This window comes from Callithrix jacchus, chromosome 6, assembly GCF_049354715.1.
Source record: "Callithrix jacchus isolate 240 chromosome 6, calJac240_pri, whole genome shotgun sequence".
Taxonomy (NCBI): domain Eukaryota; kingdom Metazoa; phylum Chordata; class Mammalia; order Primates; family Cebidae; genus Callithrix; species Callithrix jacchus.
Genome location: NC_133507.1, coordinates 127,404,668 through 127,419,819, shown reverse-complemented (window position 1 = coordinate 127,419,819; position 15,152 = coordinate 127,404,668). Strand labels below are relative to the sequence as shown.

The 15,152-nt window shown below is 39.5% G+C and overlaps 1 protein-coding gene across 2 annotated transcripts in view; it reads left to right on the top strand.

Moving 5' to 3' along the window:
• The window catches only part of INO80D (INO80 complex subunit D), an 82,694-nt gene extending 70,579 nt beyond the window's left edge, over positions 1-12,115 (top strand). For both annotated transcript variants that reach the window (XM_002749678.7, XM_017973661.4), the window contains exons 9-11: positions 1,534-1,751; positions 4,204-4,361; positions 6,067-12,115. In XM_002749678.7, coding sequence (XP_002749724.3) covers positions 1,534-1,751; positions 4,204-4,361; positions 6,067-7,232 — 1,542 coding nt within the window. In that variant the 3' untranslated portion in view covers positions 7,233-12,115. The remainder of the gene's footprint in view (positions 1-1,533; positions 1,752-4,203; positions 4,362-6,066) is intronic.
• Positions 12,116-15,152: the final 3,037 nt, after the last annotated feature.

Here is a 15,152-nt window from a genome sequence, read left to right as displayed (position 1 = left end):
TGTGTAAAGTGTCTGGCACAGTACCAAGAGTCCCGCAGGGCCCCTGCATACAAGCGTAGGGGAATCAGGGAGGAACCTAAAACCTGACCCAGGTGATTACTGAGAGTCTTACAAGTAGGACTTGTTTCCTCTTGGGTGAGAGCTCCCTAACTTCCTCCTGAGATCAGCACTGGTGCTGGAGGCAAGCCTGGAATGGATGCTGAGCACAATGTTTGGGTACTGGTCATTGCACATTCACCATTTGTTGAGTTAAATAGTGGACATAATACAAGTAGACCTCAAGTGTTGAGACAAAAAAACTATGAAGTCTGAGAAGTAGCCTCCTTTTAATTTAATTTTATTTTTTTGAAAAGGAGTTTCGCTGTTGTCGCCCAGGCTGGAATGCAATGGCATAATCTCAGCTCACTGCAACCACTGTCTCCCGGGTTCAAGCGACTCCCCTGCCTCAGCCTCCTGAGTAGCAAAGATAACATGCACATGCCACCACGCCTGGCTAATTTTTGTATTTTTAGTAGAGACAGAGTTTCGCCATGTTGGCCAGTCTGGTCTTGAACTCCTGACCTCAGGTGATCTGCCTGCCTCAGCCTCCCAAAGTACTGGGATTACAGGTGTGAGCCACTGTGCCTAGCCAGAGCTAGCCTTTTTTTTTTGGTTTGTTTGTTTTAAATGTGTGTATTTGTGACTTAATCTGAATTATGTTTATATTCAAGTATTTGAGTAGGATCAAACCTGTTTTAGATTTCCTGAATTTATGCTTTAATTTTATTCTTCTTGTTTTCAGTTTTTTGATGCTAGAGTTAAGGAATTAATTAAAGGTGACATCAATTGCAAACCCCACTGTTTTGTGTGCTACTAAGAAAAAATGTTGCCACTTTATTATCACTTAGAATTTTTGTTTTATACTTATTAAAGAGCTCTTAAAAGACTTACTTAGACTAGATTTTTATCTTATATACTCTTCTTGGTTTTGGCTGTACTGCTTGACATGTGAAAGGCAGTATTTTCTACGTACTTCAGTAGAACAACTTCATCTACTTTGTGGTTACTTTCCTTTCTCACTTGGTTGTTGCCTTACAGAAAAAAAAAGAAAAAAGAATTGTGGTCAGTTCTTCAGTAATGAATGTATGCTTCACTAATATTATATTTATTTTATGCCCTACTGCTCTTTGTACCTTTCTGCATTGACAAAAAATTTTCCTCTACATGTACCAACAATGTATATACCTTAATTCAGATGATGCCAGTACAAAGAACTGGAACTGAGTGTGTGTGTGTGTGTGTGTGTGTGTGTGAATGTGTGTGTCAGTGTCAGCAATTATAAGATGCCAAGAATTTAAAATGCTTCCCAACTGCAGAGATATTAAAATATAGATCTTAGAATTCATGAAGTTTGGTGTCTTCATTATTGTTAAACATAGTTTTTGGCATCCAGTATGTTTTAGGCATCATATAGAATATTAAGTATTTTCTTAGGTAACTGTCAGGTTTCTCTGAGATAATCTCAGTTTAAAAACCCATTTATTCATTCCAAAGGATAATTTCTTGAGAGGAGATAACTCCCGTAAAGTTCAGCACCAGCAGCAGAGGAAACCCAGGAAAAAAACCAAGCCTCCTGCACTAACCAAAAAACACAAGAAAAAGAGAAGGCGTGGACCTCGTCGACCCCAAAAACCCATTCCCCCTGCAGTCCCCCAGGGGAACCTCAGCATGCCCGCCAGCGTCTCACTGCCAGTGGAGGCCTCTCAGATCCGGTCAGTGGTGGTAACGGGACTTAATTTTTCTTAGGTATTTTCAGATTCTTCTCTGAACATCTAGTTTCAAGTGGTTATTGTAAAGTTGTCCCTAGGCTACAGAAGCCATTTAGTATATCAGCCTAGATTTTTAAAGTAGTTTTTGGTACAAATTTTACCTGTATCTGACTGTATACAGGTAAAATTTTTTTTTTTTTGAGACGGAGTTTCCCTCTTGTTACCCAGGCTGGAGTGCAATGGCGCGATCTCGGCTCACTGCAACCTCCACCTCCTGGGTTCAGGCAATTCTCCTGCCTCAGCCTCCTGAGTAGCTGGGATTACAGGCACACGCCACCGTGCCCAGCTAATTTTTAGCATTTTTAGTAGAGACGGGGTTTCACCATGTTGACCAGCATGGTCTCGATCTCTTGACTTCGTGATCCACCCGCCTCGGCCTCCCAACGTGCTGGGATGACAGGCTTGAGCCACCGCGCCTGGCCTCTGACTGTATTTTATCTAAAATTAAGCTTTTGCTCATAATAAAGAAAGTAGATGCCAAAATTGAGTTTAATTGTATACTCTCAGAAAACATTTTTTTTTCTTTTTCATTTTTGGACACCAAGTCTTGCTCTGTCATCCAGGCAAAGTGTAGTGGTGCGATCTCAGCTCACCGCATCCTCTGCCTCCAGGGTTCAAGCAATTCTCCTTCCTCAGCCACCCTAGTCCAGGGTCACTGGCATGCACCATCATGTCAAGCTAATTTTTGCATTTTTGGTAGAGACAGGGTTTCATCATGGCCAGTCTAGTCTGGAACTCTTGATCCTAAGTGATCTACCCTCCTCGGCTTCCTAAAGTGCTGGGATTACAGGCATGAGCCACCACCCCTGGCCTCTAACTTTTAAGAGTGTTAGCAGAGGGCCAGGCGCGGTGGCTCAAGCCTGTAATCCCAGCACTTTGGGAGGCCGAGGCGGGTGGATCACGAGGTCGAGATATTGAGACCATCCTGGTCAACATGGTGAAACCCCGTCTCTACTAAAAATACAAAAAATTACCTGGACATGGTGGCGCATGACTGTAATCCCAGCTACTCAGGAGGCTGAGGCAGGAGAATTGCCTAAACCCAGGCGGCAGAGGTTGCGGTGAGCCGAGATCGTACCATTGTACTCCAGCCTGGGTAATAAGAGGGAAACTCCATTTCAAAAAAAAAAAAAAAAAAAAGAATGTTAGCAGAAATTCCATGTATGTTCCAGCAGAAGTATTCCATCAGAAATATGAGGCATTATTATTTTGGCAGCATTAAACATTATTTTGACCAGAAGAATGAAGCTTTTGTTTAAGCTAAGCATTTCAGTTTTACCTGTTGTTAATTTCATTTTTAAAATTATTATTTGGACCAGATTTGAAATTCTAAAAAGCATCAATACACATTTGATACACCAAATTATGATTCATTGTACTAATTTGAAGTAAAAATATTACCTAGTAGTTGTTGTTGCCTCTTAATACATGGGTCAAGGTTGCAGAAATATGTGACTGCATATGGTGAGGCCTGTATTTTTGCAGTGATTCTACTTTCAGATTTCCTTCTTTTAAAGTAGGGGAGGAGATACTGTAAGTTAGGATTTCTCATGTTTCTGTTGAATATAAAAAAACCTAGGGTCAGGTCCAGGGCTCACAACTGTAATCCCAGCACTTTGGTAGGCTGAACAGGTGAATCACAAGGTCGGGAGTTTGAGACCAGCCTGGTCAAGATGGTGAAACTCCATCTCTACTAAAAATACAAAAATTAGCCAGGTGTGGTGGCTGGTGCCTGTAATACCAGCTACTCGAGAGGCTGAGGCAGGAGAATCACTTGAACCCAGGAGGCAGAGGTTGCAGTGAGCCAAGATTCCGCCTCTGTACTCTAGCCTGGGCAACAGAGCAAGACTCCATGTCAAACAAACCAGAAGACATTAGGATTGGCTTTAGCTCAAGTAATTACTTTCCATCTGTCTAATCCCTATGCTGGAGTTCAAACCTGCCGGGGCTTTCTGACCTTTAGAAAAAAAAAACAAAAAACAAAATTTAAAGGACATTAGCTAATTTTGTTTTGTTTGAGACAGTGTCTTGCTCTATTGCCAGGGCTGGAGTACAGTGGCATGATGTCAGCTCACTGCAACCTCTGCCTCCTAGATTCAAGCAATTCTCATGCCTCAGCTCCTGAGTAGCTGGGATTACAGGTGTGTACCAGCATGCCCAGCCAATTTTTATATTTTTAGTACAGACAAGGTTTTGCCATGTTGACAGACTGATCTTGAACTCCTGGCCTCAAGTGATCCACTTACCTTGACCTCCCAACATGCTGGGATTACAGGTGTGAACCACTGTGCCCAGCCTGACATTAGCTTCTTTTCATGTTGAATGAACTTGGCTTGGTGGTATTGGTATGAAGATAAAGTGGAAGTTACAGAACCGACTGTGTCCTCTTTCCCAGGAGCCCATCCACGCCAGAGCTGAGTGCTGATGAGTTGCCGGATGACATTGCCAATGAGATCACTGACATTCCACATGACTTGGAATTGAACCAGGAGGACTTTTCAGACGTCCTGCCACGGCTACCTGATGACTTACAAGATTTTGATTTTTTTGAAGGTATAGTCAATATTTTGACTCAAGGAAACTGGTTTTAAAAATGAGTTTATAAGAAAGGAAATACTGTTTTGAGATTTGTTTGTCATATTTCTCCTTACATACAATGTCTTTTGCTGTAAATAGGAAATATAATACCATTGCAGCTATTTTACCCCTTTCAGAAGATAAGGAATGTACAGTTTGTTTAGCCATCTCATAATTTGGTGACTAGGTTTATAACTTTGTTTCTTTCTTTATATATTTTTTTGGAGATGGAGTCTCACTCTGTTGCTTGGCTCACTACAACTTATGCCCCTGGGTTCAAGCAATTCTTCTGCCTCAGCCTCCCAAGTAGCTGGAATTACAGGCATGTGCCACCATGCCCTTCTAATTTTTGTACTTTTAATAGAGGTGGGGTTTCACTATGTCAGTAAGGCTGGTCTCTAACTCCTGGCCTCAAGTGATCCACCCACCTTGGCCTCCCAAAGTGCTAGGATTACAGGCGTGAGCCACTGTGCCTGGCCCAACTTTGTTTCTTTAAAGTGAATACTTTTACTTTATTTTTGGACAAGGATATCTTGAACAGGAGTTTTGTTTTTTGGGGGGAATGGAGTCTTGCTCTGTTGCCCAGGCTGGAGTGCAATGGTGCCATCTCGGCTAACTGTAACCTCTGCCTCCTTGGTTCAAGCAATTCTCCTTCCTCAGCCTTCTGAGTAGCTGGGATTGCAGGCGTCTGCTACCATGCCTGACTAAGTTTTGTATTTTTAGTAGAGACAGGGTTTCACTATGTTGGTCAGGCTGGTCTTGAACTCTTGACCTCAGATGATCCACCTGCCTCAGCCTCCCAAAGTGCTGGGACTACAGGTGTGAGCCACTGCACCTGGCAGAACATGAGTTTTGAAGTCTTTTAGAACTTGCCCTAGTTTTACTTCAATGGAAGTGCACTTTTCCAAAACGAAGTTTGTTTAATCCTGCCAATTCCCCCATACTTTCCGGGGAAATCTTTTATACTCTTAGCATTCTTTCGTCATTAAAAATTGAATATTTTCATGGCGATTAATCAAGGTCCTAACCGTAGATTTTTAAAAATATTAGAAATGAAATCAAAGTAGATCCATTGGTTTCCATTTTATGAAAATTAGTAAGAAATGGGAAGAGAATGAGGGAGAAGGATTAGAGAGTAAAGCAAAAGCATTTTGAAAGATAAACCCATGGAATGAACTGAGTGCTTAGTGTGCTAAAATAGATATATGAACATCTGTGTTTTAAACTTCCACCGCTGCCCTCTAGCTGGGAGAGTCAGGAGTACAACAGGCAAGGTGGACCTGTTCTACACAGCCTTTTATCTCAAATCCAAGTTGATATTATATTTCTATTTTAATGATGGTAATATAATTTTAGGTAAAAACAGGTATAATAATTACCATGAGTTTTAAATTTGTAATCCGTAGTTTCTAAGAATTTAGTATTTTGATAAGATGGTTTTTGAGATGTTTTTGGTAAATAAACTGAAGATGGTGATTCAGGTTCCAGGACAGCTGACATTTCAGACCTGTCCTGCAGATTATTATTTCACTTTTTCCTTCCAGTCCAAATCTGGAAATTTTTCTTTTCAAGAGGGACTCTTTTTTAATAGAAAATTGTTTAAAATAATTCAAATGTGTGATTTTTGTGATACGGAACTGATAAAAGCTCTACTGATTCTTGATGGCTTTTGTTGACTCAGGGAAGAATGGAGACCTCCTTCCAACTACCGAAGAGGCTGAGGAGCTTGAGCGGGCCTTGCAGGCTGTAACTTCTCTCGAGTGCCTGAGTACCATTGGGGTCCTTGCCCAGTCAGATGGTGTGCCAGTCCAGGAGTTGTCAGATAGAGGAATAGGGGTGTTCTCCACAGGTACTGGAGCTTCAGGAATACAATCCTTGAGCCGAGAAGTGAACACAGACCTAGGGGAGCTATTGAATGGGCGTATAGTACATGATAATTTTTCTAGTCTAGAGCTGGATGAGAACCTGCTCCGTTCTGCCACCTTGTCAAACCCACCTACACCCCTGGCAGGGCAGATCCAGGGGCAGTTCTCTGCCCCAGCCAACGTTGGCCTTACTTCTGCCACTCTGATCAGCCAGAGTGCACTTGGGGAGAGAGCCTTCCCAGGACAGTTTCATGGACTTCATGACGGCAGCCATGCCTCCCAGAGGCCACATCCTGCCCAGCTGCTGAGCAAGGCAGATGACCTAATCACCTCACGACAGCAATACAGCAGTGATCACTCACACTCCTCGCCCCATGGAAGCCATTATGATAGTGAGCATGTGCCGTCTCCCTACAGTGACCATATCACCTCTCCCCACACAACATCGTACTCTGGTGATAATATGGCAGCTACCTTTTCAGCAGAGATGCCCATCATGGCGCAGCACTTGCTCCCAACCCAACTTGAGGTGCCACTTGGAGGAGTGGTAAACCCCAGAACTCACTGGGGCAATCTCCCCGTCAACCTCGGAGATCCCTCTCCATTTAGCAACCTTCTCGGCGCAGATGGACATCTTCTTTCCACTTCCCTATCCACGCCACCCACCACTTCGAACTCAGAGACCACACAGCCTGCCTTCGCCACCGTGACCCCCAGCAGTTCCAGTGTGCTTCCGGGGTTACCGCAGACCAGCTTCAGTGGCATGGGGCCTTCTGCTGAACTAATGGCCTCCACCTCTCCCAAGCAGCAACTCCCTCAGTTCAGCGCAGCCTTTGGCCACCAGCTGAGTTCTCACAGTGGCATTCCTAAGGACCTGCAGCCCAGCCACAGCTCTATAGCCCCTCCTACAGGCTTCACAGTAACAGGTGCCACAGCTACAAGTACCAATAATGCATCTTCTCCCTTTCCCTCCCCTAACTGAAGGTGTCTGTGTGTTTGCAGGCAGGTGGGGAACCCAGTGTTTTCTATCTCTGTTTCCTCTTTAGCATCCCTCTCCCTTTTTCCTAAAGAAGATTTAAAAAATAACAGATGGGGATTAGAGGGGCACCCCCCTTCCCAGTTCAATAAGTGGCCCTGCAGTGGACCTCGCTACAGTGTTCACATGTGCTCCTTAGCACTGGTGCTCATTCCCTCCTGGCAGGCCCACTCCGCCCCAGTGGTTTCCTTAGTGGTTCAGCACAGTGACTGGATAGGATTGATTTTTAGCAGCAAGTCCTAGAAGTGGAAGATACCTCAGAATACCAGTGCCCTTTACTATTTCCTAGTATTCAGATCAATGCTTTCCATTCTATTGCCAGGTTTTTACATAGGTGGTTCTAGATAGAATGATCATATTAATTCAGTTCCTGTATAAGAGACAGCAAATGGTGTGTGGCAGGTCAAGACTCTGACTTAGCACCAACTGCTAAACATCACAGTGAGGCCAGGATTTCATTCCTAATTGTGATCATGTTTAACTAAAAGAAAAAAATGTGTCTTTTGACTGCCTGTGAGTATGTGTGTGCCCACGCGTGTGTTTTTGTGCAGTGCAGGAAGCAGCAGTCCCATTAGTTTGTTTTTTGTTTTGTTTTGTTTTTCCCCTCTAATGAGTATAAGGCTCTTACTTTTCTCCTCTCCTATATCTCACAATCCTAATAAGGTTGGTCCTTCTTTTCCTCAAGTTTCTGAATAGGGAGGATGGTGGGCTGGTTGTGTGAATAGCACAACCTTTTTCTGCTTAAAACCCAAGAAGAAACAGAACATAGAAAGCTTGGATTCCTGTTGGTGAGGTAGGGATGTTCTGGAAAGCTTGCCTGGGGCAACTGCAGGCTGCAGGGGTTCTGGGGCCTGACGGTCCCTTTGCCTTTTTGGGCATTTGTTTGTTTGTAAATCCCTCTCTCGTGGAATACATTTGCAAGATGTAATTAAAGAAAATATTTTGATGTGAAAAAGCAGGATAGGTCGGAAAGGTTTGAAAAGATGGGATCTGTGAACTCCTCGATCCATCTTTTGCTTTTGAATTTTTCATGTTTACAGTAGTGATTCTTTGGTAAGGTTTGTAAAATGTGGAAGACACTTGTAGAATCAGTGTACCAGTTGTGAAGTGATGTGTAATATCTGAAGGATACACATTTTAAAGTTTCTTTCAAAGCAGAATATGGAAATTAGACATAAATTTTATCTATCCTTTGGTACTTTTAAAATAATTTAAGTACTTGGGTTTAAGTAAATTTGAAAATAGTTTTGGGAGATGTTTTTAAAATGCCACAATTTTAGGGTTAAAAATCATATTGGGTAGTTTAGGAAGTTCGTGACTATGAAATGAATTTGTGAGGTTTTTTGCCTGCCTTTTTTTTCCCCCCAGAGAAGGGTGGAACTAGGTTCGAAAGGCATCTCTACTATGCTTTTGCTGAGTAGTTTCACTGTCCCTTGAGATACCATTGGCTATTTATACCTGAATCTAGTCTAATTTTACATATATATATATATATATACACACATATATATATATTTTAAAAGTTAAGTAGAGAGAACATATCTATTGATGTGGTTCAATAATTCATTTGTCAGGGAATATTTGATCTTAATTCCTTTCTGATAGGTAATGATTGGATGTATTTTCCTACTTCCTATACATAATCTCTCTATGCCATGCTAGTTCTAACCAGTCCCTTCTTTTGAAATCTTTTCTTTCTCTGCTTTTGAAAGGAATGATGGTGATCAGCAGGCATTATGCAGATACCACGTGCCTGAGGTTATGGAGGGGAAATGTCACATGACTGTATGAAATCATTATATGCCCTATTTTGTATTTATTGATGTTTCTTTTTGTGGGCCAAAAATATGTTTGTAATATAGTTAGGTTTTTTTTACATCATGGTAATTGATTGGAAGATTTATTTTTAATAGCTTTGCCTTTTTTGCAGAGTGCAAAATTTCTGAATTATAACTTATGTCATAAAGCAAAATTATATTTGGTATCACCATAAATTTCTATTCTGAATGGTGAGAACAGATAATTTGAATATTTCTCACCTGTGAATCTATATTAGTAAGCTTTTTTATTTTAATGTACTGTAATGAAGTGGTCATGAGTAGTTACCTCTGCTCAAAAATGTCATTTAGTTTGTTAAACTATCTTCACAAACCATCATAAGCATCACTAGGTAACTGTCCATCCCAAGCAATTTGGTTTAGTCTCCATTGTGTATTAATTAAAGGTTGTCGCAGAGCAACACGTTGACTTCCTCATCAGCCCTTTGACAGTGAAGGGAAAGTCGTGGGTAGTCGATTTGAACTTTTTCTGACTGTTTCTCCCTCTGTTAGCTGCTTAAAAGTTCTTCAGTTATGATACAAAGCTGAGTTTGCAGTAAGTTGCACATTTTATTGTTTGCAATTTTCTGTTTTATGTGCATTTGAAAGCCCTTCTCTGCTTACTAGTAAGGAGGCGTGAAATTATCAGGAATGTTGCTAGTTACAGCTTCACACCAAAAACTTTTGAGTAATTGCGTTTTCGTTTGGTTGCCCATGATGAAAGCTGAGGAAAGGGCACTTTTAGAAATACCAGTGTAGGGTTGAGGAATTACCAACAACAAATTTTTCCTCTTATTTTATCTAGTTCAAAACAGATATCCAAGTTTGCAATTTGCTTTGCTCTTGCTGTTTCTTGTGAGTTTCTTTTTTGGAAGAGAGAAGAACATCTGTAAGCCCAGAGATTATCTCTATGTGTTTTCCTTTATTTAATAGAGCCATTCTTGTCTATTAGTAGTTACTTTGCTATTAATATGTATAAAAAGGAATGAAGTGTCTTTTACTTCAGAAATATGAAAATTAATATCTTTTAAACTAGCACTTATGTTATCATAAGACAATACTGGAATCAAAAACAAATCTTATATAAGGTCCTAATGAGGTAGAAACTAGCTTTTATTCTAGTGTTAAACCCGTGAGAAATAGTGGCAAAGAAGTTTCACTCTGTTTCTGCAGTTCTTTGGGACTATTTATAAAGGCCAGTTAGATTTTGTTACTGTGATTTAATTTACAAAGTTCCTGCAGTTAATGGATGCATTCTGGGCTCTGAGAATCTGAATTCCATTCTAATGTGTGATATTCACTGGCTGTAATCAGAAGAAAAGATGGGCTTTCTCTCCTTTACTCTCTCTACATAATTATTAATTTTATTTTAATTAAAGTACTTAAGACATTGTTTTTTCTTCTGTAAAAATGGCTTAGCAATTTGCACATCTGGGTAGGTAATGTAGCTAGTAAACAACTCATAGTAGTAAGTAGCAATTATACTTAACCCACCAAATGACAGACTATGCAATGGAAAAATTTCTAATTATCGTCACATAGCTTAGACAGCAAAGGATTATTTTCTCTAGTAACCTACCACGTGTGTTATAACTGCTTTATAAATGACTTCCTGAGCAATTTCATGTTGGCAGGCAGTGTAGTGTGTCTAGTGTCCCTCTATGAGAAGACTATAATTTAATCAGAAGCAAATAGTAGGCATGGGGAGCAAATTGGAAAGTGAGGTTATTATTTTTTTTTCCCTTAAAGTTGGTGTTACTGTCTTTAGTGGCTTAAGGCTAAAGAAAGTTAATACTTTATCTTTGCCAAATAATTATTTATAAGATTTATTTTTAAAATAAGCCCAATCTCTGACCTGAAAGTTGGGAATCATTGTTTTCTGTGACTGACACTAAAGCTCCTCCTTATCGGAGCTTGTTCTCAATCCGTGATCACAGTCCACAGTGGCAAAGACAGCTCTTTGATTAGGAAGGAAACTGTGGTTGTGATGCACAGAGGTGCCCTGTCCATACAGTTTTCTTCTTACGTGAAAGAACTGACCTTTCTGTTGACCTGTACCATTCTGTTTTTATGAAGTGGGATTAGAATTTGAGCATATCTAGTAAATGCCGTGGTGTCAGTCCGTCCGTGCTTGCCCACCATCTTTCCCATGCCTTGGCATTCTAGGGGTGCTGGTGATGGTTGATGGGCATCATCAGTCAGCAGTGCACATGGGAGGCAATCAATCGTCTTTCCTCCAGGTTAGTTCAGAAGGTCGCTGTGGGTTGGTATTGCAAAAAGATGAGGATTTTAACACTAAACTAAGAGGTTTGAAATTCATTAAAAAATATTTTTGGGTGTCTAGTTTTTAGTTTCTTCATCTTTCTTTTTAGACTTCTTTTAAAATTCTGTTCTTAATCTGGTATATATAGAAATAGAATATAATGGTCTTCTAAATGGTCAACAGAACTCTCTAGTTTAATGAGGCAACTTAGAGGATTCCTTGAAAGAAAATTTAGTCATACTGAACAGTCTTCATTTGTATCTTTTTTATCACCAGTATTTACATTGTTCCAAAGATTTTTTTCCCTGACAAAAAATATGTTTCTTGGGGGTGGAGATCATATATATATACTTACATATATATATATATGTGTGTGTTTGTGTGTGTGTGTGTGTGTGTGTGTATGTGTGTTCTTTCGTATCTAAAGGAACATATCAAAATCTATGTTCTTTCATATATATATGAAAGAACATAGATTCCCCCCCCAATAAATTAAAAATAACTAAATCTTCACTGGCATTCTGTAGAAAAGTTAAACAGTTTAATAATGTCTTAACATCTTTATAAACTTGGTTTCTAGAGGGAACCAAAAGCATGTTTAGTACCTTAAAGTAACATTTTAAATACTACCTTTCCAATAATTTGTAATAAAATACCAGCGAAGGATATATTTGGATATCTGTTAAACATTTTTCCCTGACTAATGAATTAGGAAAGAAAACATAAATGGTTATGTCTCTTCTAATAAACAGTGTCGTTGTGTCATTAATGCTGCAGCTGCGGGTCAAACTTAGGGAGCCTTATTTCTTTTCTTCTCTCTCTCTTTTTTTTTTTTTTTTTTTGAGATGAAATCTTGCTCTGTCACCCAGGCTGGAGTACAATGGCATGATCACAGCTCAGTGCAACCTCCACCTCCCGGGTTCAAGCAATTCTCCTGCCTCAGCCTCCTGAGTAGCTGGGATTACAGGCACCCCACCACCGCGCTCAACTGATTTTTGTATTTTTTAGTAGAGACAGAGTTTCACCATCTTGGCCAGGCTGTCTTGAATTCCTGACCTTGTCATCCACCTGCCTCGGCCTCCCAAAGTGCTGGGATTACAGGTGTGAGCCACCACGCCCAGCCAGGAGCCTTATTTCTAAATAGCAAAAATTCTGTTTTCACTTCAGCCCTTATTTTTTTGGTTAGTTTTTCTCTTTCTGCACTGTGATACAGAGCTAATTAAAGGAAATGTGACGTTTCAGAGAGAGAGCCAGCAACTTTGGTATGACATTTTTTTTTACCTTATGTTCCTCAGTACTGGGGATGTTTGGCTACTTTGAACAGCAGAGTTTTTAGTGATCTAAAGTTTAGAATGATAATCTTAAAAGAAAACAGCTATCTGACTCTCAGTGAGCTGTGTAGGGCAGCACAGCTTTCCATCTTCTCTTCCGCCTGCTTGCCTCTGCCCACCACAGTCCTGAAGTATGCACATGTACACATGATCTGTACCGATCGCGGCCGAAGAGTAATAGAATCCTCTTCTTTCACTTGTTTTTTTCCTTTTTTTTTTCTTTGTTTGTTCATTTTCATTTGTTTTTTAAGCTGGGGACCACTGAAGTAAGCTCTATATGCACCCAAAGTTCCCCCTCGGAAAAATTTTCAGCATGCAGTACAGAAGGCTCCAATGCAGCTAAATGCCACGCCATTGCTTTTACTTGGGGGAATAGACTTATTTGCCCTGAAATGACTCCAGCCTGCGTCATTAAGGTACAGTTGGCTCCAACGGATTAGTGCTGAAATGATGGGAAGTTTGACACTTGTTGACATTGTCTTCATCTGTTTGGAAGGGTTGAATCTGTTCCTCTCAACAGTGATAGTTCTTTTCACTGTATAGTATTGAGTATGTCTCAGGGATTCCTTGTGGAAATTAGGGCAGTTTTTAAAAATAAGAAAATAGTTTTAAAAGAAACTAAAGGTGACTCATCATTGAAGAGAGCGGAAGAAAGAGGAAACATTTGGTGTTGTAGCCCACAGTGTCTTGCATAGGACTTTTTCCTTTCTCCTCCAGGCTCTCATCTCAGCTTCAGAATACAGAATCCTTTCCCACCACGCACAGCTTTAAAACTTTTATTTAAAAATTTCCTTCCCCAATGAGCTTTCAGAATACTTATTGTAGATTTTAAGAGAAAAGGTATATTAATTTATGCTGTTAACATCACCTCATAAATTATAAGTTTTATACTAAAGCTGTATTGAGTATAATGAATTATGTTGCCTATGTGTTTAATAGCTAAATATATATGAGCTTTTTTTTTTTTTTTTTTTTTGACAAACTAGTGAAGCACCTTTTTACACTGGATCTCTGCCGTGTCAAGGTGTATAGCTATCCTTTGCTACCTTGCAGATATATAAAATAAAAGGATATCCTGGGGCCTCAAAATGTAGAACACCTTTAGACGATTTATAACTGTTCCTAGAACTGTTGAGAATCATGTTCTTTAGTAAATGATCTGTGGTTTACACTTAAGATGGCTAGAAGCTTAGTTACAGGGTACATAGAAATACATAGATCAAGTAAAACTCCAACTACTGTAGCTGGAATTTGTAAACTAAGTTTTTAAGACCTTTTATTTCCTATGGATTTATTCTTTAATTTACAGTTATTCTGTAAGTTGGGAAGTAAAATAGAGAAAATAATTAATCTAGATGTTCTCAGCGTCTTATTCAGGAACTTTTTACCCTCCTCACTAAGGAATTCCCACTGTGACTTTAAAATAGAATTAAATTACTCGTGTGCATGTATATGTCTGTATTTTTTACACACATGCAAAAATATACATTGAGGGCACGTGTGTGAGAGATATGAATGTGTGCTTATATAAAAATAGATAAAGGTAACTGAATGTATTGTAGAAACATGATTTATTTAGTTGAGGGTATAGGAGTTACTTTCTCATTGTCTCTGTTGTATAAATACACCAAATTCATCATTATGTTATCTTATGTTCAAAGGCTAGCTCTGATATCATGTGCATTTTATGTTAACCTTTGGATTAACTTACATTATGCTGTGTTCATAAAATGACATGAGAAACAGGAGGTTCTGAGATTAGCCTCTCACTTTTGAGCATAAAAATAAGAGAGGGAGACAGACAGACCCAGACATGAGCTGTGTTTATCTATTGTGGTGATGGGACCAGAGATCTGTTGAACTTTTTTTATGTTAACAATAGATTTCTTCATATTCTGAGTAAACAAATATTGTTGATCATCTTTTCTTGGTGAAGTTAAGAAAAAGTATATGCCTTTCATAAAGAATTTTTGGAAGGGGCTACTTTGTCTAAGGAGTTGGTGGCATCATTTCACTGTGCATATTTCAAAGCTGGGGTGGGGTGATTCCAAAATTTTTCAAAAAACTTGTATTCATTGTGCTGTTAATTTATTAAGAGTGCTCCTTTCCCCATATTTTAGCTATAGGAAAAATTGTACTACCCCTGATTCATATGGATTAAAAATAATACATCCATTATTCTGAATTTTAAGTTGTCATTTTGCTATACATTCATTACTGGAGTATCTGGTGGTCTGAAATAGTCAAAATTAGAGTTATTATTAAATGCTCCAATTACGTTTATTTTTAATACTTAAAATATCATGTACTTTGAAATATGTCAAAACAACTTCTGATAATATACCTGAATTTGTAGTTGTCTCATGCGTCATTTACTTCATCTTAGATATAGTGAAGACCTAGGAAAGCTCTATATGCTGTTCTTTTCTACAGTTGTATTTTTGCAGCATCTCCC